The sequence below is a fragment of the Zootermopsis nevadensis genome, unplaced genomic scaffold (genome assembly GCF_977971745.1).
Source record: "Zootermopsis nevadensis isolate Lab colony 2312 unplaced genomic scaffold, Znev_1.0 Znev_ptg000024l, whole genome shotgun sequence".
Taxonomy (NCBI): Eukaryota; Metazoa; Arthropoda; class Insecta; order Blattodea; family Termopsidae; genus Zootermopsis; species Zootermopsis nevadensis.
Genome location: NW_028259156.1, coordinates 5,851,420 through 5,878,072, shown reverse-complemented (window position 1 = coordinate 5,878,072; position 26,653 = coordinate 5,851,420). Strand labels below are relative to the sequence as shown.

At 36.5% G+C, this 26,653-nt stretch overlaps 2 protein-coding genes across 5 annotated transcripts; one reads left to right on the top strand and one right to left on the bottom strand.

The window, feature by feature from the left end:
• Positions 1-1,450: 1,450 nt before the first annotated feature.
• On the bottom strand, positions 1,451-11,853 carry LOC147872718 (uncharacterized). 4 transcript variants are annotated; one of them, XM_087355060.1, is made up of 9 exons: positions 11,829-11,853; positions 9,951-10,012; positions 8,403-8,459; positions 6,568-6,624; positions 5,819-6,062; positions 4,933-5,030; positions 4,325-4,524; positions 3,552-3,716; positions 1,451-1,878 (listed from the first exon to the last, which is right to left on the bottom strand). In XM_087355060.1, exons 2-8 carry the CDS (start codon positions 9,994-9,996, stop codon positions 3,570-3,572), a joined length of 849 nt encoding a protein of 282 aa, XP_087211186.1. In that variant the 5' UTR covers positions 9,997-10,012; positions 11,829-11,853; the 3' UTR covers positions 1,451-1,878; positions 3,552-3,569. The 4 variants fall into 4 exon arrangements, with proteins under 4 accessions (XP_087211186.1, XP_087211185.1, XP_087211183.1 ...); XM_087355059.1 differs by lacking the exon at positions 11,829-11,853 and adding an exon at positions 11,041-11,064; XM_087355057.1 differs by lacking the exon at positions 11,829-11,853 and adding an exon at positions 10,769-11,034.
• On the top strand, positions 11,244-25,632 carry LOC147872717 (protein kinase C iota type-like). The gene is made up of 8 exons (XM_087355144.1): positions 11,244-11,423; positions 12,567-13,865; positions 13,970-14,221; positions 15,703-15,839; positions 17,685-17,786; positions 19,084-19,161; positions 20,843-20,937; positions 25,452-25,632. The coding sequence occupies exons 4-8, from the start codon at positions 15,798-15,800 to the stop codon at positions 25,477-25,479; spliced, it is 345 nt and encodes a 114-aa protein (XP_087211270.1). The 5' UTR covers positions 11,244-11,423; positions 12,567-13,865; positions 13,970-14,221; positions 15,703-15,797; the 3' UTR covers positions 25,480-25,632.
• Positions 25,633-26,653: the final 1,021 nt, after the last annotated feature.

Below are 26,653 nucleotides of genomic sequence, written 5' to 3'. Positions count from 1 at the left end.
ATATCATTTAAATTTGTGGCACTTATATTCTCCTTATCTCGTGAAATATTCTAATTTTCCATCTGCCACCTAGTCAAAATATTTATTAGCGCTAGTTTCGCCACGTTCTTATTATCGATTAAGCGACTAACATGTAAATTCTGGGTGTCATTCATACATCATTTCATCAAAATCCGTCTGGGGGTCCTAGAGGGTAAAGATGCTGACACGCAGAAGGACAGGCGTGTGTAAAGTAGGAATTTCAATTAACTTGTTCATATTAAACCATCGAGAACATTCGGCAGAATCACAGTTACCAGACGCCATTAAAATGGTCCGGTGGATGAAGCTTAGTCATGTGTAGGCACAAGAACTATTTGTGACTTCATTTTGTACGCGCTTTATCTAATTCTTATAATTTCGGGAAAGCGTAATTACTGGAAGGTCCATTAAAGAAGCCAGACTTTACCCAGTCCCCGTGACAAAGGGGCCATTTACGTCACCACGAAACTTCCGAATTGTAACTGCGCAGGAATATGATGCCCCGAAGATGGAGACCGTGTATCATTCATGTCGACGTCCTTCGCCTTCTCCTCTCTTATCCCTAATAAAACGCGGCTTCTGATACGTGAACGAGCAGCGGGAAATTCGTGTGAAGTTGAGGTCTTGAAACCTGAAGAGAGGGAGACACCAAGGAATATTAAAAGAGGGTAATGTAACTTCGTATGTAGAAGGAGCAGGAAACGTTCTGTTCACATTGATACAGCAAATAGAGGAAGCTTTTTTAAGAAGGGCAGCGGGAAATAAATTTCGACACGTTGGTATTAATGAAGGATAATGCTAACGCGTGTCTGAGGCCTAACCTTTAAAGATGTGGACCGGACTCAGCTGGCGAGGGACGAAGTGAGTTGAGAATTTAGAATTCTGCATAACGAACAGTGAGGGTAGTGAAATATATCAGGCTCCGATGGGCTGGGTATGTAGCACGCAAGGCGTGCATGCAGAATTGCTTGTATCATCAAAACCTCTAATCCTACATAGAACGAAAGACAATTGTGAAGGGCAAAATTAAGCACGTCCTACATAAGCAAAAGGTTTTGGAACTCGTACAAGAACATAAATTCAGAGGCCGAATGTTCAGTCATGTAGTCCGGGTAGCAGCGATGGTTCGTTACCTTGAAAGTGTCTAAATTAAAATGCCCCCTTCACCAGAATATTATTGCTAATGGCTGAATTTTGCATAAGAAACATCTCGTTCCTGCTCGTAAGTTTCTTTAACGCCGCGCCGTAAATCTACGTCATGGGACCGCCGGCTTTACTACCCCGCCGGAGGAAGCTGTGCTATGGATTTCTATCGACCTCGGCCGGGTTTGAACCCGCGTACCTTGGGTCCAGTGGTGAGCAAATTATCCTCTATTCTACGGATGGCGACACGTTCAAATATTACTTTGCTAAAATAACAAACGGAAAGTTTATAAACATGTTTTTTATTTAATATTCTTAAATATATAATTCATATTTAAATGGAAACAATTCAACTACTTAACAAAAGACTACACAACTAAATTAAAAACAATTTAATTAAAAGCAATTTAATTAAAAGCAATTTAATTAAAAACAGTGTTTAACTAATACAATTTAACTTTATCACTAAAAAATTAAACTAATTAACTAAAATATAATCAGTTAAACTCAAAACAATTTAATTAAAATCACTATTTAACTAATACAATTTTTTAACTAAAATATAAACAATGAAACTAAAAACAATTAATTAAAAACAATTTAATTAAAAACACTATTTAACTAATACAATTTAACTTTTTCGCTAAAACAATTAAACAGATTCATTATCTCTTCAATGAAGGAAGCAAACACCACGTCGCCTATTTCTGGTATCTGGAAAGGAAATGAACATTTGTATAAGAACAGGAACTGGAATTATTAGCAACAAGTATGGAGACACTTGCAGCAAAATTTATGAACATATTTTTTTTATTCTTAAATATATAATGCGTGAGCTAAAAACAATTTAACAAATAAAGTATTTAACTTATTTTCTAAAAATAATTTAAATATTTAAGTGAAAACAATTTAACTCTTTAAGTACTATCTATGTAAATTACAGGCTTCAACCTGATTCAGCATTTTTTGGGGTGACTTCTGTTTGACCCACTGTTCCATCTACCTGTCATAACGTTACCTGGTGTCGTAACTTTTATGTCGTGTGATTTTCATCTGCACGGAATTTATGAGTCGGAGGGAGGGCTGGAAATACGTCAAATGCAAGAATATAAAAATTACAAAGAGAACTTCATGCTCATAGTATGCCTTCGTGGCACTATCCAGGCACTACATTTAAATGAGAGGCAAGTCAGTAATTGCGTGGTGGGCGTTTCCTGTGGTGATAATTAACTGTGAGCGTGTAATTAGTTCTGTGTGATAATTGGGCAAGTACTGCCTTATACCTCACACCGTGCCAGATTCTTCTATTCTGTGATACGTATTTCTAGATGTGGATACAGAAACTTTAAGCGAGTTTAATTTGGATAATTTATATTTGAAATAAAACACGTTCGTGAATCAGCTCAAAACTCTGTGCAGTGCCTTAATATTTTCTTCTGACTTTTACTTTTCTAGATGTTCAGGGTTAGTTATCTTACATTCCAGATAATTCCGTTGGATAAATGTTCCTTGCGTCCTTTGAGATTGCTACCAAACAATTCAAAATCCAGAGTTCTTCAATTTGTATTTCATCTTTTCAACAGGGACTTAGAAAGTGAAAGTACGTATTGAAATGAAGCTCACGAGGAGCATTTCAAAGCCAGTTCTATAAACAATTTTGTGTTATTAATTATACAACTACAAATGTTAATGTTTTGAAATTGGTCCCTAAAAATATTACTTAAAAGTATTTAATTAATTCAGTTTCTCTGAAAATGTTTAACTGTTACATTACTAGGGCTTTGATTATCACTTATTTTAAATGGGAAGGTGATGATTTATGATGGACTTCTTCATAACTGAGACAGCAAACTGTTCCTTTTAGAATTGTGAAATGTCCTTACCTCCAGTCCCCGCCTTATCTCGACGGCACTTATTTTTGTAAAATTTTCCTGCAAAATTGTCTTAAACATTTTAGCTTCTAGAACTTAAGTCACTCCTGACTCTGAATTTTTACTTTATCATCTCAGTGCTTATGAATCCAGGACAAACTCTACAGCAACTCGCCTCTTGTACATGACGTCCCTAAGGGGAGTTTGCGTGCAGTTAACTTAAAGGGGCCGAAGGACGAAGGCATTCGATGACTGTCACTGGCTTACGAGATCGTTAATGTCGTTAAATGGCAAATCTGATATTCAACACAAATATGTCTCACTGTCTCATTTAAAATGGCTTCTTTGAACAAACATTTGCCGGCGAAACCTTTTCACATTTTTATGTATTATGCAAACAGGATGAAGATTTTTCTTAATAATGAAGAAATGAACTCGAAAATGATCATTGATTCAAGCGTGGGGATCTGTTGGGCCCACGTAATAGCTGAAATCCAAAGAAGAGTTGACACTAACCTCATTGTTAGTAGACAGCTAGCAGTCGGGTTGTTCAGTGGCGCAGAAAAATCCTTCATTAGAGAAACAGTCAATTTCTGCCCCTCCGGCCACTTCACAAAGGAAGCTCAGAGAGTCCGTAAGTCCTGCTGTGGCCGACTGCGTGTCGCTGATCTTGTTTTGTCCCTGAAATTCAGAAAATGGTGGATTAGTGGGCTGCAACCCATGAAATAAAACTCCTGTAACTTAAAGTATTGATACAACGTGCGATATAATATTACGATGGAAATTAACTGGTGGATATTTTGCAGATGCACTCTTCCCAATTCGAATTTGATGGAAATGTGACAGAGGAGTTTGATGTAAACCCAACAGAAATGGTTAACAGGAATGAAAGTTTAATTATAGGAGATTTCTGTGCTCAAGTAGGAAATGACGTAATTCTCGTAGGTCAAGAAAAATGGCGACGTGTGCATAATTAACGTCCTTATAAATATAAACTATTTGTAACATATCTTTGCTTTCAAAAGCCAGATTCTTTTTTAAGAAACACAATTATTGTTTAAAACTTAGAATAGAGTTTTAGTGATTTAAATAGTGAACTCTGCTAAATAAGTTCAACTGCAATGCATTCTTACAAACAAGGGAAGATAAACTTCCCAACCAACCCCGATAATCGAGAGTTTACTCTAGTCATTTTTCGCCACTGACATTCCACACTTGTTTGTTTTCCACGTGCAAGCAACAGATGGCAGGCGAGTGACTTCGTCCAAAGTGTAATGACGACGACTTACCTCTGACGAAGCGACACCTCGTGTGCCTGTGGTTCCTCCTCTTCGATGTTCTTCAGCAGGCAGGGGACGGACGCTGTTGGTCTGCGCCGTCTTGAGGCGTCGCTTCGCCGACTGGCGTCTTGTTCGCCGCAATTTCTTCTTGTCGGCCTGCTCCCGAAGAAGCTTCTGCGTGCGGGCCTCCTGCGGGATGTAGACGTAATCTGAAAACAGAAAGAATGACTTTCAGGTCACAGCATTCCGAAAACGGTTGCTTCTTATCGCGTGGTTTGACGTGAGAGGAGGAAAATCAGCGACATTCATACATCATGCAACACAGAAAGACAGGAACAGTAAAATGCCTTTTGATCATATCTAATCGCAAAATTAAATGTTTAAGTTCATCCCATTTTAATATTATAACTTCTCGATATCTGGGTTCTGGTGCCGTGACTCGTAAGTAGATGAAAAGGTTTTGGAGAAAATAAAGACTCGTCAAAAGTTCTCTTACTTAAAATCGCTAGCAGTCAATCCCAAATAAATCAAAATCGGTGATGTTTCTCAAAATTCTCAGCTATATTTTTTGGAATTTTCTGCTGCTTGTTGCCAGTGAAAGAAAATTAATTACTTACCGGGATATTTATTCCTGTGATCTTCATCCGCCTGGTGGGCTCGTTCATAATACTTTTCCTTCTGCTCCACGTCAATGGCCCTCCACATGCAGCCAAGTCTGCAAATACAAAAAGGGAACTTTTAAGAACACAGGCAGATTGCAGGACGAACGTCCAGGGGTTGCAGCTGGGTAAAGGCAAACGCAGTGGCGTATGAGAGCGAACGAAATGTTTCACCTGTTCTCGACGATCAGAACATTTTTAGCAAAGGGAAATTAGATATCCAATTTCGAAATAACCTGATGCATTCTCTACCCACTTAAGATTTTTTGCATTCTTACATTGAAAGAATTGTTCCGGGAGGTCTCATAAATTCTACTTCTCTGCTAGACTTCTGTCCTGTATATCATGTGTTCTGTTTATAATTAAGTAAATATAGATTTATAATCCAGCAATGAAAATCAAACCAGCCTTTAATATAATGTGCTGAGTTTGTGAGTCGAATTTTACAAGATTCAACCTTTTTTTTTTTAATTACTAGGGCTCATAGTTTAACATCATCACAATTATCAGCATTTGTCTTTTTCGCTCTTTGAGTAGAACAAATTTCTAAGTGCGCGTTCAGAACACGAGAAAATTCTCACACATAATTTTACACGATCGCACCGGTGCCATGTTTATAATCGATGATCATACGTAATTTGCTGCTATTCTTATAATTTCGCTTGAAACCAAATTAAATATTCTTAGCTCTAGCAAAAGCTAAACCCACACCACACTGGAAACTTCAAATAATAGGTCTTCTGAATTTGAATGGCTTTGAAGACAATTTGTTGTTCACAAATGCTCTGCACATTAAAATGTTAACAAGTAATAGTTCTAAAGTACACCTTGTATTGCAACTTACCTCACGCTTATCTCCTTGTTACTTTCATGTGGGTACTGCAGAGACATTCTTTTCCGCCATTCACTGGAGTAAAGGATGAAAGCATTTGGTGGTCTACGGACTCTCTGATTCCTCACAACAGCAAGAGGACACTTTGGTGTTTCTTTTCCATGTTCTAAATTTCTCTTCTGTTGGTGATGTTTCTTCGGCTCAACTTGTATTCTGTGCTGTTGGTAATCCTGGTGCATGTTGTCCTCTTTATTTTCTGAAAGAATAGTGGAATCCATAAATAACACAGTTTTAAAACTATAAGATTCAGAATATGGTCAGCAGTATAAAAAACATGGCTGTTTCCAAACTTTTTTCTTCTCTGAAGAATTACAAACATCTTATGCAACTATAATGTATATTTTACAGGATCAAAAGTGTTTCTCAGGCAGTAAATTGAACACAAATTGCCAAGTAGACATTCACTGATGCAAGAATATTATTAGCAGAAACTGAGGAGATAAATGGAGTACAAAGTTTGACTCATGCTGTCATTTTATGACTTGAAAACCAATGGACTGATTTTAATCAACTTTTGTACTGAAGGCACAAATTTGTTGAAGAATCCAAAATGTGTTAAAGATGAGCCCGAAATTATAAAATATTTTGAATAATTGCTATTTATATGACAGCAAAGTTAAAATCTGAAAATGATACCAGAGGAATCACGCCAAAGTCATTACTCACTTCAAGTTACTTTTTTGGGAAAAGAGAGATCTTACCTTTGTCATCTAAGATGCAATTCACAAACGCATCTAATTCCTCTTTTAGTGTTGTCTCTGCAATACAAAAACAGAACAGAGTCAAGTATTATATTCAGCCCACATTATTTTGTTGTATCTAAAAGAATTACAGAGTTTTGTGAAATCACAAGGCAACACCATAACAACTTGGCATCAAATAAAGTGAGAATTATTAAATATGTATCACAAGTTGCAGGTAAATACACTACATATAATGAAACTAATGAAAATGGTAATCCATTAATTAAGTTTTTCAGAATAAATAACTTAACCCTTCAGCGTGGGAATTTAAATTCCGCGCTGCTTGGCGAGGAGTGGTGGCCATTTAAATTTTGCTCTAAAACACTTTATTTATCATAACGTTTGAACTATATAACATATAATGATCAATTCTTCACTGAAACCCTCTTAAAAGATGGTTTTATAATTTCAGCGTATAATATGAACATCCTGTGTGTGAGAAATGCTAGTAGTCGATTAGACGTCGAGTGTTGTACGTAATTTATTGAAACGTCAGAAAAAGTCAACGCTACCCAAATACATAGTTTTTATCTTTTTCTAGCGGTTCCTGCACATGACGCAATGTCTTTGAGGCATTGAATTTCTTTCCTCTGTCAATAATACGCGGGAGTAAATATGTCTGCGCCAGCTGATATTCTGACAGCGAACTGAAGGCCACATATATGCATCATACTTAGCAGTTATAACCGTCTCTTTCTAAGAACTCTTCTGATTATAGACTTCTGAGTATAGGGGTGCTAAAATTGTTGATATTTGAAGACACAGATACAACATAACGGTATATCTATATATATATATTATGGAGCCCCTTGACCGTTTCAGATAATTTTTTTTCCTCTCTTCTTCGCTGTAGTAGTTATCGTGTCATATGAGACTGAGAGAATGAGTTATCTTACCTCTACAAACAAACAGCTCTGTGTTGAGTGGAAGATTGTGTAACCTCTTAGGTCACGCATTTATTCACAGACTAGCCTTTAGAGATCGAAGACTGCGACGTTGCCAATACATGATCAGAAAGAGCATTTCTTCCACACCAGATCAACTACAAACATCATATATCAGTCGTTATTATTTCCATAATTATGGGCTTTTGAAATTAGGCTTAACAGCAGACCGGGAATTTAAATGCCAGGGCGTCACAAGACGTCCAACCACGGTGAAGGGTTAAAGGTAGAGTAATAAAGGATCTCAACAAGATTTTTATATTTCAGTATTTTTCTGAATTATCTGATAAGTTTGAGATTTCCGTCTTCTGGGTTGTTGCGCTGTGTAGTCTGGTCGATGTTAACCAACGTTTCAGAGTTCATACTGCCTCCGTCATCTGAAACGTTGGTTAACATCGATCAGACTACACAGCGCAAGAACCCAGAAGACGGAAATCTTCATACTCACGGCTGTGAGAACCTCAACTCATACATATCTGATAAGTTATGTCCAAAAGCAACTAACATATTAGTTTTGCTGTATTTGATGCAAGTAATAGCCCCCCAGCAACAGGAATAGCTAATATTTTCCACCCATGCATCATGTTTTAGTTTCTTGGAAGAAATTTAACCTACGAGATAAATGAAATTTTACGTAATAACTTACGAATCAACTTTCTGTCAGAGTCTTGTGTATATAGGATGAGAAAAAAGTCTTGAGTATTATTGTAGCTGGAAGTATAATAGGCTTACTTTCACACGGTCTGTTTTATGAAATATCTGCATAGGGGTCTGAAAATGACAGCAGAGGAAACATGCCAAAATCGTTACTCACTTCAAGTTACTTTCTTGGGAGGAGAGAGGTCTTACCTTTTTCATCTAAGATGCAGTTTATATATGCATCCAACTCCTCTGTCCTAGTTGGTTCTGGAAAAACAAACAGAATAGAGTCAAGGATTAAATTCAGCCTACATTCTTTTTTCTGTATCTAAAAAAGACAGTTTAGTGAATTCACTAGGCAAAACCACGACAACTGGGTATCAAATTAACTGAGAATCATTAAATTTTTACTGCTAGTTGCAGGTAAATACACTGTATATAATTAAACTAGTGGAAATGGTTATCCATAAATGGTACTTTTATTATACTTATGCAATATCAACTCATTTTAATTTGAGGTCACATTATGGAGGTAAGAGCCCCAAAACTATTCTGCGAATTGGCTTATGTATATAGGATGAAAACAAGTCTTCTATATAATTGTAGCTCTCTGTAAAATAAGCTTACTTACACATGGTCTGTTTTATGAAATATTTGCATTGGAGTGACTGATTTTGAGGAAATAAATGGTAGTAAGCACACAGAATGGTGCAGAATCCAAGACACAATGGTCATCCCAAGTCATAAAGTTGTATCAAGGCGGAAGGTGGTCACTTTGAATATTTAAGTAAATAAATAATTTATTTATGTATGTGCTTGTAAGGACAGACATGAAAATTCATTACTTTAAATAAATTCTAAAAGGAAACATTGATATGCATTTTCGTCTCAACATCTTGTGAGTGCAACTGCAATGGACATTTCCACTGATGTCTACGAGATTTACAACATATTTTATGCACATGCTTTGCATAAATGAAACCATTTTAATGCAGCCTCCCTTTGAGTAATTCTGTCGTATTCTTTACAGTATTATTAGGTCTTCTGGGAAAAGAGACCAAATTTGGGAGATGTTTTAATAATTATCATTATTGGCTCAATCTAACAATAACACCTGAATTAAATTGGAAGCTGACCACACAAAGCTTGTTTGAAATGTAAATAGGCCTGAAAAATAAAATAATACGTAGGCTATATTAGGAAGAGGCCATACGCAAGTTTACTTTATTGTAAAATTGCCTTCAAGCTTGACCAACCACTGACAATGTAAAACTGTTTTGTGATGACTTTGTTTTTGCAAGGAACTCGGAACACCTGAACGGATTATGATTAAATTTGTTTTTAGGGATATTTCAAACTTTTCTGTGCATTCAAATTCTTTTTTAAAAAATTGGCAGTATCTTACAGGAACAAAATTATTTCTTATGCAATATGTTGAACACAAATTGCCAAGTAGACATTCAATGATGCAAAAATGTTATTAGCAGAAGCTGTAGAGATAAATGGAGTACAAGGTTGACTCATGCTGTCATTTTATGACTTGAAAACTAATGGACTGATTTTGATGAACTTTTGTACTGAAGGCACAAATTTGTCAAATAATCCAAGATGTCCTATAGATGAGCCCAAATAATAACACATTTTGAATAATTGCTGTTTAGAAGACAGCAAAGTTAAAATCTGGAAATGACAGCAGAGGAAACACATCAAAATCTTTACTCAATTCAAGTTACTTTTTTGGGAGGATAGAGGTCTTACCTTTGTCGAACAGGATGCCATTGATGAAGATATCAAACTCACCCATGTTTATACTTGGTATACTATGAACACAGAAACAGAACAATCAAGGATTAAATTCAGCCAACATTATTTTCTGTATCTAAAAAAATGACAGTTTAGTGAATTCACTAGGCAACACCATAACTACTTGGGATCAAATTAAATGAGAATTATTAAATTTGTACCACAAGTTGCAGGTAAATACACTATATATAATGAAACTGGTAATCCATTAGTTGAGTTTGCCTAAATGAATAATTTAATTGTAGTGGTAGAGGGGTTTACTGATGTGCACTTGGACCCTTTAGAAGCATCATGACCAAATACTTGTGATGAGGCAAACAGTGGGAAAATGCTTTGAATATAACACAGATGTGCCTGTGTTATTTATTGATCTCAGGCAAGCTTTTCACAGCATATATAGAATTGAATTATTTATTTATTTAGGATCTTATGCTATAGCTGAAAAAATAATAAGGAACTGAAGGTAAATGAAATATTGTTAGAAATCCTAAAAAATTTGTGCTAATGTTGATGATATTTTCTTGGTTGCAAGAAATGTTCCAGCATTAAAAGAATTATTATCTGCACTGGCAACTGAGGGAAGAAAAATGGTCTTGAAATTAATGAAGTTAAATCTGAATACATGAAAATGTCCTCATTACAAGCAAGAACATACCCTCAAAACTTAGAATTTATTTTACAGGCCTACAATGTGCTTTAATTTAATGCTAAAATACTTTTATTAACATTATATTGCATTAATTTTAATCTATATTAATGTTGGATATGAATACCTTATATTTGGTTCTACGTATTTTATGTCGGAATACATTTCACACGTTTTCAGTTAATATTAGATGCCTCTTTAAATTGGAATTATTGTGATGGTAAAATTTTTAAACAGTTGCATCACCTTTAATGTTTCGTACTTGCAAATAACACGAAACCTTCCATTTTTCTGCAATTAGTTTATTATCCATTTATAACTGAATGATTAATGTTACCGTAATAAGGGATATTGTGCTTAAAATTACAAGTATTTTTCAGAAAATGAAAGAGTATACACAGGTCGTGCCAAAAAGATTTCTCGTACAATGGCCGTTAAATTCTCTTGTGACGTCACACCAATCACAGCGATACCAAATATCACGTGAGTGCTATGTCCAATGAATGCGTATTTGCATAAAAAACTATTTAAAATATTCTCGGTAATTAATTTATATAAAATATAATTTAAATTTATATTATATGTGAACTTACATTAGAATTTTTGTGATGATAAGATTTAGAACAACAGTTACGTTATCTGCAATGTACGAAAAAGATCTTTCAATTTTGACGTCACAGCAATCACAGCGATACTGAAGCATTTGCGTGAAGCTGTTTCCGATAGATGTTTGAACACTCGTAGAAATACGATTTAAACCAGTCTCGATGGTTAATTTATAGGTAATAATAGATTTAATTTATATAATACACTTGCGCTCCATATGACAGTCTATTAAAATGTTGACCCGAAATTGTTAATGGTTGTTTCCAATCTCGTTAGAAAGAGAATTACATATCTCCAGAGAGAAACTTTCATATGTTCATCAGGGTATTTATACATATTGTCATTGCATGCAAACGTGATCAGATGGTGTAGCAGGTAAGCTACTAACTGATAAGCCACCTCCAAGCAAACGATAAATCTTGAATGGAATGGAGAAGAGAAAACATCACAAATTGCTACAATTTTAGTGGGCTGGTGGCACACTCCTAGTCAGACCCTTTCCATTTCACATTTATCCCGCAACAAAAAATGGTGTATGTTAATGTCTTGCTGCTCAAATACTCCTTAAGAAGTATACTTACAATTACTGTTCCCCACTGCTTCCATCATCAACTACCTTGACATGGTTAGGATTCCTGTCCCATGAGTGGTCTTCCTCTGTGCCATCAACTTCTTAAAACTCTTTTTCAAGTTAACACGGCAGCACTTTTTATCAGCGTGTAAAACTGTTGAGTGTTGAGCCAGTTCATTTTCACTTGGTGTGAATTTATGCTTTCAAAAAGTCAACCATCCATTGCTTGTATTGTTTTTCATTTCAAAACCATATACTGATATAAGAATGTTAAAGCCAGCATTAAAAGATTATTTCACTCGTACTCAGTAGAAGAATATATAAATACATGTAAGTAACAATGATGATGGTTTCTCATCATCATTATTTTACTGTACTGCTGTAGTTTCAAAAATCTGTAAATAACTGTTATGTGTTTGTATTTATATTAGTACTAGAAAGAAGTGTTGGGGTATTTGAGAAAATGTGGTAATGTTAGGATACACATTTACATGTACAGATTGTGGTCTTCTGTATTATGACACTATGCAGTCACGTTGCCATTGCTTTTTAGTAATTCCATTGAAACGGTGGTAACCACCTATAATACTACATGTTGTAGTCCAGAAGGCCACCATCCGATCTCACATTGCTGTGAAAACCTCACATATCTTATAGCAGACATGTAGATCAACAAAAGGAATGAGGACCCGAAGTATAATGGAAGTTTAGAGTTCTGAAATGCTGATATGTTGTCTGCATGTTACAGGATGGCTTGCCACAGGCCCTGTCATTGTCATCTTGTCTATCATGACTCATGTATTCAGTGTTGCGTTAGCAGTTGAAGCAAATGCGTGCTTTGGGTGTGTCACACGCCAGACAGGGCAAATGACTGTGGCTAAACTGCTGAGTGACTGAGATATGTAACATTAATTTAGGACAGTCTTTTCTTTCATCTGCATTAAATTACTTTTTTTTTATTTGTGTAATCCTATAAGAACCATTTTTCTTGTGAATTCACTTGGCTATTAAATGGTTTGAATACAAAACATAAAATCTAATAAAAGTCTGAAGGTTGTTGGCGATAGTGCACTTTGTGTAGTATCTGTTTCATAAAATAATAAAACTGTTTTATAAGCTGAATTTTGCTTCCATCTTTCTGTAAAGAAGGAGAAGGTAGAATTCCCGTCTAATTAGTCTGGACTAGGTCTGAGGCTAGCTCAACCAAGGGGCCAACAGGTAGGATTTCTGCCCTCTTCCCCTTTTGTACCTGAAGACAGAAGCAGAGTCCAGATTTCAAAATGTTGTAGTTTTATTACTTCATAATTTAATGATCGACAAAGTGCAAAATAATAATTTTACGTATTATAATGCATTGTCATCAGAAATCTACACAGCCTGTTTAGATTTTGTTTTGTATTCAGACGTTTGTATAGGAGTGTGGATTCACAAGGAAAATGGTTCTTGCAGGGTTACATTAACAGAAAAACTGATAACACAGTTTTAATCATGCAATTGAATGGCATGGTATAATAAATTCTTCTCAGGCTACCAGCCATGTAAGGTGGCTTAATGAAGAAGACCTGGCGTTTCAAGGACGATCTATGTCCTCATCCTCAGGGTACACTTATTTTCCAAACATTGGTGTCTTATTCATTAAACCAACTTACACTGGTAGCCCAAGGAGTTTATTATGCTTAGTTGCTATGAAAGCTTCAGAACATACAAGTGGCATGGTGTTTGTGCATAATGTCATACAAATTAGAAGGACAGTAAAAAAAATTCTCATTTGTCCTCCTTACGACCATCCTGATCACTATGTAACTTCTTCTATCACTCATGTTCTTGGCATACTCTGTTCATGTGTTATGTTTCGGGGTGACAGCTGTAAACTGGAAAGCCTTGGAGTTTATTGATGCTATGGAATGGAGCCAAGATGAGAAGGTTGGCATGCCTTGTGGGTAGATTGTTGACATACAAATAGTGGCAGTGCCAATGGGAGCTAGTGGAACATGACCTCTGCTGATTGCATTCTTTGCCTCACGAATATAAAGTTCACATTTACTTTGTAAGTTTTAGATCAAGAACTGCAGGGTTTATTTTGGTGAACTTTGATTATGTTAAGCCATTAAAGGTAATCCCAAATTTGTACTGTTTAATTTTCTAAAATAGGTACTAACAATATGGTGGATGCTCAGAATAGTAAGCTGGTACCCACTCCAGCACTACTGAATGTACGGCCCTGAAATGATAGCAGTAGATAATAAAATATGCAACTTTTGTTAAGGTGTGTGAAATGTGAGGATCTCATGAAGATGGCAATATTGTCCTTTTGAGCTTTTAAGCCATGAGGACTCGTAGATAGACACCTTTAGGTCCACCTGGGATCTCAACCCAGAAGAACATCATCATTGTTTTGTTCAGGTAATTTTTTTGTGGAATGTGAAGCAACAACATGACAGTTTTATAAATATTGTCTTCAGATTTAAGTTTTACTGTGATAACTAATGAGCCTTTATAGCTTGACATGTGAAATTCTGTACAGAGATTGATTTTAAATGTACCTAAAAATCTCATGAAATACTTTGTAAGTCAACAGTTACAGACATGGTGTGAATATAAAACTTTGAGGTTATGTTTGACGAATTTCACATAGTGTGTGTGTAACATACTTACAGTTGCAAGTGATGATGAAAGCATTTGACCTGAGTTGGTTTTGATCATATGATCATCTCTGCATGACACAAGGCCACCAACTCATGAGCTACATTGCATTATAGGAGATGGTGCACAGGCATAATGATTGCAGCTGAGTATAACTGACAGTTGCAACTGTATTTGGTTGAATTCACTATTTGCAGTGAACTCAGTAATTATCCTTTGGGTTTGAAGTTCATCTAATTAATAATTAAAAATTCAGTTGCTACTGCAAAGAACACAATCCATAACCAAAGATCTGTTGTTGATGCTGTTTATTTAAATAATTGGTGTGTAATTTGAGAATCATACGAAACCCATAAATATATTCTGTGGTAAAATGCAGAATTATCGAACATTAAAGATGGTGGCACACACAGCTTTAAAAGGCTGTTATCAGAGTAATGACTACAAGACTAAATTGTTAATTGACTTCACTGGAATGCTGTCTGAACATAGTGAGTATATCATTAGAATGTATTTACATTCTATTGATCCCTCACATTTCAAGCCATGGATGTGGAAGATGTCATAGTATGAATATGAACATTTAGTAGAATAAAATATGAAAACAAAATAAAAAGATATCAAACCATTGCTAGGACATTCAGGAAGCCAAGGTGCAGAGAATGAACTCAGAAACTCAGTGGGGTCTGCACCTTTCCAGTCTTTTTGTATGTGGCAAAGGAAAACTCATACATCAGAGATGTTTTGATCAAGTTGCATAATTTTAAATGTATTTCTCTTTGCTGCACTGGAGTTCTGTTCTGTTTAGATCCGTATTCTTTTGATCATATTATATGAATTAATTCCCCTTTTTTGCCACTGATGATGACCTCTTGAGGTGGATACACGTTTAGCATTAGTGTCCTTTATAATTTAAACAGTTTTGTTTGTATGTTTATTTTTTATATTCCAATGCTCTATGCGGTATGCAAGGTTTGAAGGGAATTTTCTGTTTGTCATCACATTCAGGCTGACCCTGGGGTTAATTTACCTTACTATAGAATCAATCAGTATCTTATGCTCTTCCCCAAGTGGTAAGAGCATAAAGCTGTACCTCCATCCCCCATACGTCGTCGTGTGGTGATTAACCTTATATGTGTCCTTCTGGAAGAGGGGTTTAAACCCTGTACATGAGGGCAGCTGGACAGTCTTTACCTCTGGGATTTCTGATTTAATAGTGTTTTATTCCATTGCATGGTCAGCTGACATTCTGGTACCAGAAGTGAAGGACTCGGTACTGCAGATTACAAAGGCTGCCATTGGACATGGCTTTGAGCTAGTTCCATCAACCTCTGAGATGCAGCATTTGTTGGTCATCTCATTTCTTTACCACAATTCTGTAAGCATTTCTTGTGACCCCCATCCTAGCTACATGTCATGTTGTATGCTCCATTTTTATTTCAGTACCTCATGGTCGTGGTGAGACATGTTCCTTGATAAATCTGACAAACACATGTATTTTAATGACAAAGATTTCAGAGAAATGGTGCATCTGGTACTAAATTAAATATGTTTTTCTTTTTAAACACTTACCAAAAAGTGATAATTATTGGGTTTTTGTTCAGGATGATGTGGTGTGTTTTTATGCACAGTAATGTTGTCTAAAAGCAGTTGAATGTGTGATTAAGTTTGAGCTTACAAAAGAAACAAAGAATTTATGCAGTAATGAGGAATAATATGAATAAAAATCTGAATGAAAATGTCCATTAAACAAAAAAAGTTGGCCTGGACAGAAAGATGTGTATCTTTAGATGTGGATGGAATACTTTGAGGAATTATTAAACTTACAAAGCATTGTTGAGGACAGTACAGAAAATTGTAGTATGTCAGAAAAGGTTACATCTGTAAACAGCAATAACACAAAAGAGAAATAATATGGCATTACGATATGACAAAATATCTGTCAACGTGATTAACACGGTATCAAGAGTCAGGACCCATTGGTTATATTGGGTCAGGAGAAAAATTTTAATACAAAACAGACCGTCAGAGGACACCTGTAAAGGAATTACCAAACCAGTTTACAAGAAGGTAGACAGGAAACTATAAAGGAATTACAGTGTTTTGCTAGACGTTAAAAATTTGCAGAAGAATACTTTGTAATGCAGTCAAAAATTGATGGTCTTGACCAAGACACAGCTGCTCTCACACAACTCTCCGTGAGTTGGAACACGCTCTTGCCACCATTGGTACAGTTGCTGGAAGCAGTTCTGGAATTGCTGGATGTCACACAGAGCATCTTGAGTTGCAGCAATAACTTATTGCCTGCTGTTGAAATGATATCCTCCCAAATGTTTTTCTCTCTTGAGGAAAGAGTCATCGGATTGTGAGAGATCATGCGATTAAGGTTGATGTGATAACACGACAGTATTGTGTTCAGCGAGCGATTTTTGCAGAAGAATTGAGAGGTGTTCTCGTGCAACAGATTTATGTCACCAGTCATTGGTCCCCTTCTGCAGCTGGTGCAACTTTTGTTTGATCTCTCCTTGTTCAGACTTGCATCTGGAATGAATTTGTAGTGCACAGGACCACAAAACTCAGACTACTGGTATCACTTTCCGTTTTGACCTCTCACTGTAACGTTTTTATCACAGTGAATGAGGTGAACTACTGGTCAGTGGATCATGCTTTGTCTGTTAGTGAAAGAGATGAAAAGTCTCATCCATGACAGTGATGGTCCGAGGGAGCGAAAGGTGTTACCAGATGTCAATGTGAGATCACTGCAGATTGTCATCCACTCACTTTGCGTTCAAGGCGTCTCATGCTGATTAACTCGATGCGTGTTCAAAAATCTCTTAAAACTCCATGGCAATTTCCATGTGTTTGAAGATCCTGCACTTTTGTCAACAGTCATGCAGCTCTTCTGACACATGAATTGTCCACCTGGTTCTCTTTTTCTTGGGCAGTTAAATGACTTTCACTACAGTCATTTTCCCTAAACATTTTCTTCCGTCTTTTGGATCTCGAATGCCATTTAAACATGGTAATGCAATGTGGGGAATCTTCTCCGCAAACCTAATGCATCATTTCTAGTGTTTCACAAGCAACATTGCCGAAGTCTTGACAGAATTTTATGTTAGAGCCTTTTTGCAACTTCAGTCTTGTGGAGAGCGTTATTTGGCAGGAACACTGTTTTCTAACTGAATATTCAACAGAGGACTAAGTTACGTTACTGTTGTTCCAGAGCATTATGTCCCAACTGTTGGAGTCGGGAGGAGCATTTCCAGATGATGAAACGATATTGTACCTGGCAGAAATCATCGACGCTATGGATTATCTGCATAAGGTAGGCAAACAGCCCAACTGCAGTTCTGTGCAATAAAATATATTATAACAAGGCAGTTTAAAGCCTGAAGGTAGAATTTTTTGGTTTCATTCAATATGTAATTTATTCACTACATACCAATCATTGTATTCTTGTGTCTTATCATATAAAGAATCGATACTCACACTAGTGTACAATATTAAAATTGAAAGTAGATTATATTGTGCGGGGGGTGGTGGTAAAGCTGAAGTTTTTCCTAACATCTGACACACCTTCATACCAGCCTTCTGGAAATAAGCAACATGGTAGATCCTCACTCATAATCACAGCTACAGATCTGATTGGTTAGGGTTCGTGGTATTCAATTTAATCAGTAACAGTGACAGCTTAGTTTGGGTGGTATATAGCAGAAAAGGAAAATACTGAAACTGCATCTCATTACTGCAGTAAGACTGCAAGATATACCATATTTTATCCCCTCAGTAGAGGTAATTTGTTTCTTTCAGTTAAGAGTCATATGCCGAGACCTAAAACCTGACAATATGTTGGTAGATCTTCAGGGCCACATTGCTGTCGCAGATTATGGTCTATACAAAGTTTGTCAGCTCTGAAGAGGAAAATATTGTATCCACCTTATCATTTATTCAGTTTGCGTACAAGGACACGTAGGCTGTAAATGTAAGCGCAATGTGGTCCGCTGTCCATCAGGCAGTGAGTGCCCTTTATTTGAGGGGTGTCAAAGTATGAGACCTGTAAAGACTTGACAGGCTTCAAGTGACTGAAATTTGACCACAATTTTCACAGTGTGTGTAACTAAAAGATGTCACAAGGCCTGTGAATTTGAGGAGATAAACATGAAGTATAATAGTGGATATTGACACAGATAATCCAAGGGCCTAGTTTAAATATTATCTTCTTCTTCTTCACTTGTTGGACCCTGGCCACCTTAGATTAAATATTATATGAAGATAAAATTTGTGGTACATACAGCCTACTGAGTATGGTCACAGTTAAGGATCTTACTTACGATGGGTGGGGCGTGTGGGGAGAGAAGAAATGCTCCAGAGCGTCAGTGGGAAAATCTCTTGGAAAATGGCAGCGTCAGAAATCATTAAGGAAAGAATCGTAGCATTAAGAGGGATGTTAGAGAAATGTATTCTGAATGCAGGAGCTGGATGGAAGTCGCTCAGGACTTTGCCCACTGGTGGTCAACACTTTTTGACATGATCAATTTTCTTTTCTGTTACCAGACACTTTCTAGTTGTTTTATGCCCCAAATTCCTGTCACATTTACTCAAATTGTTGTTTCCATCTTCAGGGTGATTGTGCATATTCACAGGACGTCACAAGTCAGTATGTGGCGCCAGAGATATTTATCGGTGAAGGCTTCAGCTATGTAAGTTTCTTGTCCATTAACAATATTATAATAATGAGCTCTTGGTTTTATGTGACTCAACCTAATGCGTGATTAATGCAAACTAATAATAATAATAATAATCTGAGGGTTTGGAGCCACAAGCAGTTTGTAACGACACGTGCATAAACTAGTCAGTATATATGACAGGGGGTCGAAGCATTCAACTGGTGCAGTCAGCTGCCTGGCGTCTGGCATGATGACATGCATATTTGTCATATAAAGGAATTTGAAAGCCAAGTACTAGCCAGTCACTGAAATTCAAAATAAGTGTTGTTTAGACTTTTTTCTTATGTGACTCAGCATGAAAGTAGCTTTAAGTGTCTCCTTGTGGTGCATTACACCCAAAAACAGAAAGAAAAATCAAGTAGCTATCAACAAACTTGAAGCTTCAAGGGCATGGAAATACTTCTTATCCTTTACCACACAGCTCCATACTCACTAACTAAAAGGTACGGGAATTAGAACTGAATGAATTTGAGTAGTTTTTGTGATCAAGTTCTCATGACCTACATATCAGACATTCAATGAGGGTGTTGTGAGTGGCTTGGCAGATAACATAATTACATTGTTTCAGTCCACACTATAAGAAAGTCGAGGGTGACTGTAGCCAATTTTCCTATCAAATTCTGGCAAAGTTAAGCCACTGTTAGCACATGGATAGCATCCTCATGTACCCCCAAAAGAATGCTGTAAGGGGAGGAATGTCATGCACACAACGTGGTCAAGCCATAGGCCTACCCTTGCCAATAAAATTCTCTTAAAATTTGCGATTTAAGAGTCTATCAGTTCCTTGTGAAAATGTGGAGGCATTCTGTCTTGTTGCAACAGCATTTCAATAGGACATTGTTGTTCAAAACAGGTGTGAGGCATTCCTCTGCTTAAGATGCCATTTTAACAACTGTGAGTGTAGTGCATCTTGTGGAAAGATATGGAAACTAAAGCAGCACGAGTTATAAATCTGATCGTATAACCTTCTAAAATTAATTTAGTTCAAATTCCTTTGCATCACGGTTCACAAGTTATGAAATGGCGTACATTTCATGTGTACACTCTGTGTATAAGCAGTCCTTGAACTGAAATAAACATAAATATTTGCAAAACTTGTTGCAGTAAATAGTATTGACGGAGACACGGCAGTTCGGAAGACATGAAACAATCATAGAACATTTGTAGGTGCTTTCACCACAGAAAAATAGAGAAATGCTCCAGTTCGCTTTGCCGTGTTTCTCTGTCCACCTGTGTAGCATTTTGATAAACACTGAATGGGCTTTAATGGCATTTGATAATTTTCCTGACTTGCCTTCTGATATCATTTATGGTAAATAAATAATAGCGTAACTGTATGATGTCATTTGTAAATGGTGTTTGGTAAAGTGTTTTTCAAGGTTCTGACTGAGCACTCAAAGAAAACCATAAGAAAATTCACCACAATCTCTGGCTGACTAAGAATCAGACAGAAAGCTATTTAAATAGATAAAAGCAGAAAAAGCATCGTCAAACTTAGGAATGTTCCATGTTAACCTAGAGGCAAGAAACTAAGAACCAGTTCACACTAACCACAAGTTATCTATTTGTGGAGAACCTTGTGGAAAATGTATAAGAGTGTGGTGAAATAGAAATGTCTGATTGCAGCTAATACCAGTAATTTTAATTGTTGCAGGAAGTGGACTGGAGTGGAGTCACTGCATTTGTAATGATGATTGGGCACAGACCCTTTGAATATGATGAACATAAAAATGATGCAGCACTTTGTTGGTAAGTATTTTGCATTTGGAAAGAGTTCTGATGTATGTGTTTGCTGTGAACATCATTTTCCTTTGAACACATTTCTGTTGAAATTACTTAACGGTCAACAGATGACTGTCTGTTTTAATTAGCTTCGTTCAGCATATCTTAACTTCAAGTGGTCTCCCACTGTTTATAAACACGTAAACTTATGTCCCTGCAATTGTGTTTATGAAAATTGCAGTTTGTGAGTGATTTTGGTACAATTCACCTCTTCTTCAGTTCATGTTGAGGTCAACCATTTTTATATTTAAAAGAATGCTAAAGATCTTTCTTTTTCTCATATTCAAAATTTTCTAATATTTTTATTTGCATTTTTCTCGTACAAGTGTTTTGTAGCCACGTCAGCATCAATAAGATATTCACCTTTTATAGCTTAAAGTCGCCTAAATAATATTTGAACATTCAGTGGTAAATCAAAGAAGACAACTCAGCCATTACAAGGGTTAATGTTTCTGAAGTAAATAATCGCTGTTTACACTGCAGAACTTTGAATTGTTTATTTTTAAAGCAGATTGTGTTTGTAAGTGTCACTATGTCTGTTCCATTTATGTGTTAGAGAGTTGCGTAATGATACTTCAATTAACAAAGTTAACGTGCTTTGTGTGTGTTATCTACTCAGCTATGAGTATGTATACTTCGTTACTGGGAGTGCCGTGAATAAAACACTTTAAACAGACCTCTATCTAACATTGGATGCGTCTTTTAAATGAGATGACTATAATGTAGGAATTATGCAGTGATGGTGGGTGTTAATTTGATTTTGCGTATTCAAATAACTTGTGTCTTTAATGTCAGCACAGAATAATTAGTCTATAGTAACATGATGATACTGTAAGTGTAAGTGAAATATTTATTAGTGTTGTGATTTTAGATCTTGGTGTTTCATAGTGGCAAGTCAGATAAACATTGTTTTATTACGGTCACTGATTTTGAGAAAATAAATGGTAATAAGCACACAGAATGGTTCAGATTCCAAGACACAGTGGTAATTCCATGTTGTAAAGTTGCATCAAGGTGGAAGGTGGCCATTTTGAATATTGAAGTAAAAAGATAATTTATGTATGTGCTCACAAAGATATTAGTAAGGAGAGACATGAAAAATAATTAATGTAAATAAATTATAAAGAGAAACATTGACATGCATTTTCAGATCAAGCATGTCTTGACTTTTCAACCAACCACTAAAGTTGTAAAAATGCTTTCTCATGACTTTTCACAAAGAACTTGGAACAAATGGTTGGATTTTCATTAAATTTGATATTAGGGATTTTTAAAAGTTTTCTGCACATTACATTTTTTGTAAAAAATAGTCAAATATAATGGATATTTTACAGGATCATAATTGTTTCTCATGCAATATGTAGAACATAAATTGCCAAGTAGACATTCATTGATGCAAGAATGTTAATAGCAGAAGATGTAGAGATAAATGGCCCACAAATTTCACTTCTGCTATCATTTCCAGAGTTGAGAACCAATGGACTAATTCTGATCAACTTTTGTACTGAAGGCATTTGCTCAAATTTGTGGAACAACCCAAAATGTCCAAAAGATGAGCCTAGATATTAAACCTTTTCAATAATTGCTATTTATAAGACAGCAAAGTTAGTATTTACAAATTTAAAATCAGAAAATTATAGCAGAGGAAACATGCCAAAATCGTTACTCTTTCTTACCTGAAGAAGTGTACCTAGAGTCCATGTTTTCTCAAACGATTCGTAGTTACTAACACGGTGAATAGGTTTATAATCATTCTAAGATTAGACGCTACTGAAGAAATTAAAAAAAAAAGTTACCAAAACTTGAGAAACTCGTTGTTGGGGATTTCATGAATCTTCTAACTAAAACCTTCTTCATTACAGTTATTTCGGTATATACTTATTAAATTAAAAAGTAAACTAACTAAAAATGTGTTAAATACTAATATTTATGGCTGTAATAAATGGCCCATGCAGTCCGTCTCATTAATCTATAATAAATACATTTTATAACTTGCTGACTTACTGTGTTATTCTTGACAATGCTTAATTCGAAAAATTATATTAATACTTTCTCAAGATTCCCTTGTTAATTAAGAAAAACAGTTTTTTTTGACACTAAAATAGTTTATAATTTGTGAATTATTCACCAGTTATTTGATTTTTACCATTCCTAATTACGAGGGTCGCTCATTAAGTAATGCCCCACATTTTTTTCCTCAGAACATATTTATTCAAGATGGCTCAAATTTAGTGACAATATAAATCAATGTTTCCTTTACACATACTATTTTTCCACATAGTCCCCATCAACTTGTACGGTTTTACGCCAGCGTGGAACAAGTGCATGCATGCCTTGCCGGTACCAGCTCTTGTCCTGTGCACGTAGCCATGTCCTCACTGCTTGAATCACGCTCTCGTCATCTTCAAATCTTGTTCCGCGGATAGCATCTTTAAGTGGCCCAAAGAGATGGAAGTCGGAGGGTGCCAGATCTGGACTGTAGGGTGGATGGGGTAGCACCGTCCAACCCAATTTGGTGATTTCTTCCCGGGTTCTCAGACTTGTGTGAGGGCGTGCATTGTCGTGCAGGAGCAAAATTTCTGCTGGATGCTTGTGAGGCCGAACTCGTCGAAAACGCTTCTTGAGGGTTTTCAGGGTCCTGATGTACGCGTCTGAATTGATGGTCGCACCTCTTGGCATCACATCCACAAGAATGACCCCATCACTGTCCCAAAAGACAGTCATCATGACTTTTCCGGCGGAGGGAGTTGTCTTGAATTTCTTCTTTCTCGGTGATTGAGGATGATGCCACTCCATTGACTGCCTTTTTGTCTCTGGCTCAAAGTGGTGTATCCAGGTTTCGTCACCTGTAATGATCCGGGACAGAAAGACCTCTCCCTCAGCATCAAAACGCTCCAACAATTCAGAAGAAATCGTTTTCCTTTGAATCCTGTGGTCTGCTGTGAGACTTCGTGGAACCCATCTTGCGCACACCTTCGAATATGCGAGAGCCTGGATAATTGCAATCACACTTCCATTGCTGACTGAAAGCTGTTGGGCCAATTGTCGAGTTGTGATGCGCCGATCCTCACGAATAATGGCATCCGCGCGGTTCAACATGTCTGGAGTGGTGGCTGTGGCAGGACGCCCAGAGCGCGGCAGATCACGGAGCTCGGTTTCTTCACTTCCTGAAGCTTTAACTCTCTTAGCCCAGCGACCAACGGTGCTCCTATCGACTGCACAGCTTCCATACACAGCACACAAACGTTTATGAATGTTCACCACCGTTTCTTTTTCAGCAACAAGGAATTCAATTACAGCTCGTTGCTTGTAACGAGAGTCGTTCACAAACGCCATTTTAACAGTTCACTACAGCTCCGCTATCGGTTGGAATCATTTGAAACTCCGTACACGAACGCGGGAAACATCAAATCTCAAGCATGTAAAAGTACACTTTTCTATCTTCATTATTGGCTGAGAAAAAAAATGTGGGGCATTACTTAATGAGCGACCCTCGTACAAGCCGTGCATATTTGTTCCCACTATGAAGAGGCCGTTACTGTCGATTACCAAAATACAACAGCAACAAATAAATGTTCAAGCACGTAACCCGTTCATGTAGCGAAAAAAATGATGTACTATTCAGATGTAGTTTGCGTCTGACTTGGTTGCTGATGGACATTGCGTGTAAAAATAGGTTTTTAAAAAAGTTCAACGGGGAAATGTGTTTTTAAAAGCAGTTTAATATTTGGGCCAAAGCTTTTTGTGCAGGTAGTGGGTTGACAAATATCGGTTTGAGAGGCGCGTTAATTTTGACTGCACCAAGTCTCGAAGTGAGGTTATACTCATTAATTCAGTGAGTTTAACATAACGTCGCTAATGAAGATGACCCAGAAGGCTAAAAAACCAAGTTATCTCCTTCGAGAGTTGCCCATGCTTGCGACGTGCAGGTTTTCAAAGAGTGTGACAAAATTCCTAACAACTCTAGAAGGGTATGTTGTATATAATTTAATGTATATTTCGTTCTTCTTGTTCGTAACTTTTCACACATTCAATTCACCGACCATTCACTAGAACAATATATTTCAGTCCATTGTGATCATCATTATTTGCGATTCCCCTTTTTTGGGTAACTTTACTGCGAACAGTAACATCTCTTTCCATTCTGAAGAAATAATTCAATGTATTTTGTACGTAATAAATTGAATTCGTTCACTTTCTGGTGTAAGCAGATCATATTCTAGAGACATTTCCGTATTGTAAATTGTTATTATATTTTTCAAATATAATTTTTATTATGTTTTAAGCAATGCAATAGCATTTTTTCATCGCTTTTGGCAGTAGTGAAATACTTTTCTTTCTTTTTCTCGAATTTTGTTATAATTTTTTTCCTTCTAATTTTACAGGAATTTATTCAATTGCCTATATAGGCTTGTTCCATGACACAAGAAACATCTGTAGTCCTCAAATGATAACGTGTGTAATGAATTGTTTTTTTCTAGTTGGCCATCCTGGTTTACAACCTCATAGAGTGTATGACTTCTTGTCACGCATGTGTCTCATCCTTTCGGAGGCGGCCTCTGAGGAAATTGTGTTTCTGTTACAGGAATTACATTGTATTTCTTCAGAAAGTAGAGTAACGTAGTGACTTGGAAAACCATGGAGAAGAAATACTAGGATTTTGTTTATGTATGTATTTGTTGTATTATTAACTGATTTATTCTTAATGTAATATTCCGATAACGCAGTGGGTGTGATATCAGTCTGAGAACTAATTTTTTCTGCCCTTCTGGAATCCTGAAGAAAATAATTAGAGATTCAGTTGTGGTGAGTACTTTGGACAGGTTTATCCAAGTTCAAATCATCCAGGATATCTGTCAGAGTTGACCATATCATGAGAATGTTAATTCAATATGTCTAAAATAACATTTGCCATATGTAGTCTTGCCCTGTCTTGTTGCGAAAATGTTTCCATGTAATGAAATAACGTCCTACACTGCATCTTTCAGACGCCAAGCATGGGGATCATCAGCGCCTCTGATATGCATATTCTATTTATTGATATTTCAATTTATGTGAAACTGAGCTTCAGAGAACAACATGTGTTGAATAAGTGTTTGCTCTTCTTCTAAATATTAATGAGATGAATCACAAAAGATGACTTAGCGAACTTCATCAACATCCGTCACTGCTTGTTGGATCTGAATTTTATAAGCAAACATTTCTAAGTCTTCTTATCATGGTTAAAATGGTTGATTTTTAAGCCTTTTAACCAAGCTCTTGTGGTAGCCATTTTACAGATTTTCCTTGGCTACGCATAAGTGCTGTCTGTATACATGCAGTGTTTTCTGGTATCCTCACAAACATCTTTCTGCCAACCCAGAACTTGTTTGTTCAATCTTTTTCACACACATTTAAATTGTTGATCTTTTTGGACCTTCTCTGCAGTCTCACTCTAAAATCGCGCTGCATCATACAGCACTTCCAGTTTGATAAAACAAACTGTTTCATACAAATCACACACTGGTCACTAGTGTACGCAGCTTGCTTATTAATGCTTGCTGAATGTCCCGCCCAGGAAGCACTGCTAATTGATCAGAATACTCTAACATCTTACATGTTCAATGATACCAAAATGTCAGTGCGGTATATCAGCAAATATTGGGATTTGTAACAACAATGTCTTTTCTTAATATTTTGTGTG

What these genes read in the sequence shown, in the direction of transcription:
- LOC147872718 (XM_087355057.1), bottom strand. Translation starts at nt 10,806, where the DNA reads ATGTATTCCGACATAAAATACGTAGAACCAAATATAAG. An exon ending in CTGCATCTTAGATGAAAAAG is followed by an intron (nt 6,625 to 8,402) that starts GTAAGACCTCTC and finishes TTTGTATTGCAG; the next exon opens with AGACAACACTAAAAGAGGAA. An exon ending in TCACAGGAATAAATATCCCG is followed by an intron (nt 4,525 to 4,932) that starts GTAAGTAATTAA and finishes TTCTGTTTTCAG; the next exon opens with ATTACGTCTACATCCCGCAG.
- LOC147872717 (XM_087355144.1), top strand. Translation starts at nt 15,798, where the DNA reads ATGCAGCATTTGTTGGTCATCTCATTTCTTTACCACAATTCT. An exon ending in TCGGTGAAGGCTTCAGCTAT is followed by an intron (nt 19,162 to 20,842) that starts GTAAGTTTCTTG and finishes TAATTGTTGCAG; the next exon opens with GAAGTGGACTGGAGTGGAGT. An exon ending in AATGATGCAGCACTTTGTTG is followed by an intron (nt 20,938 to 25,451) that starts GTAAGTATTTTG and finishes GTTTTTTTCTAG; the next exon opens with TTGGCCATCCTGGTTTACAA.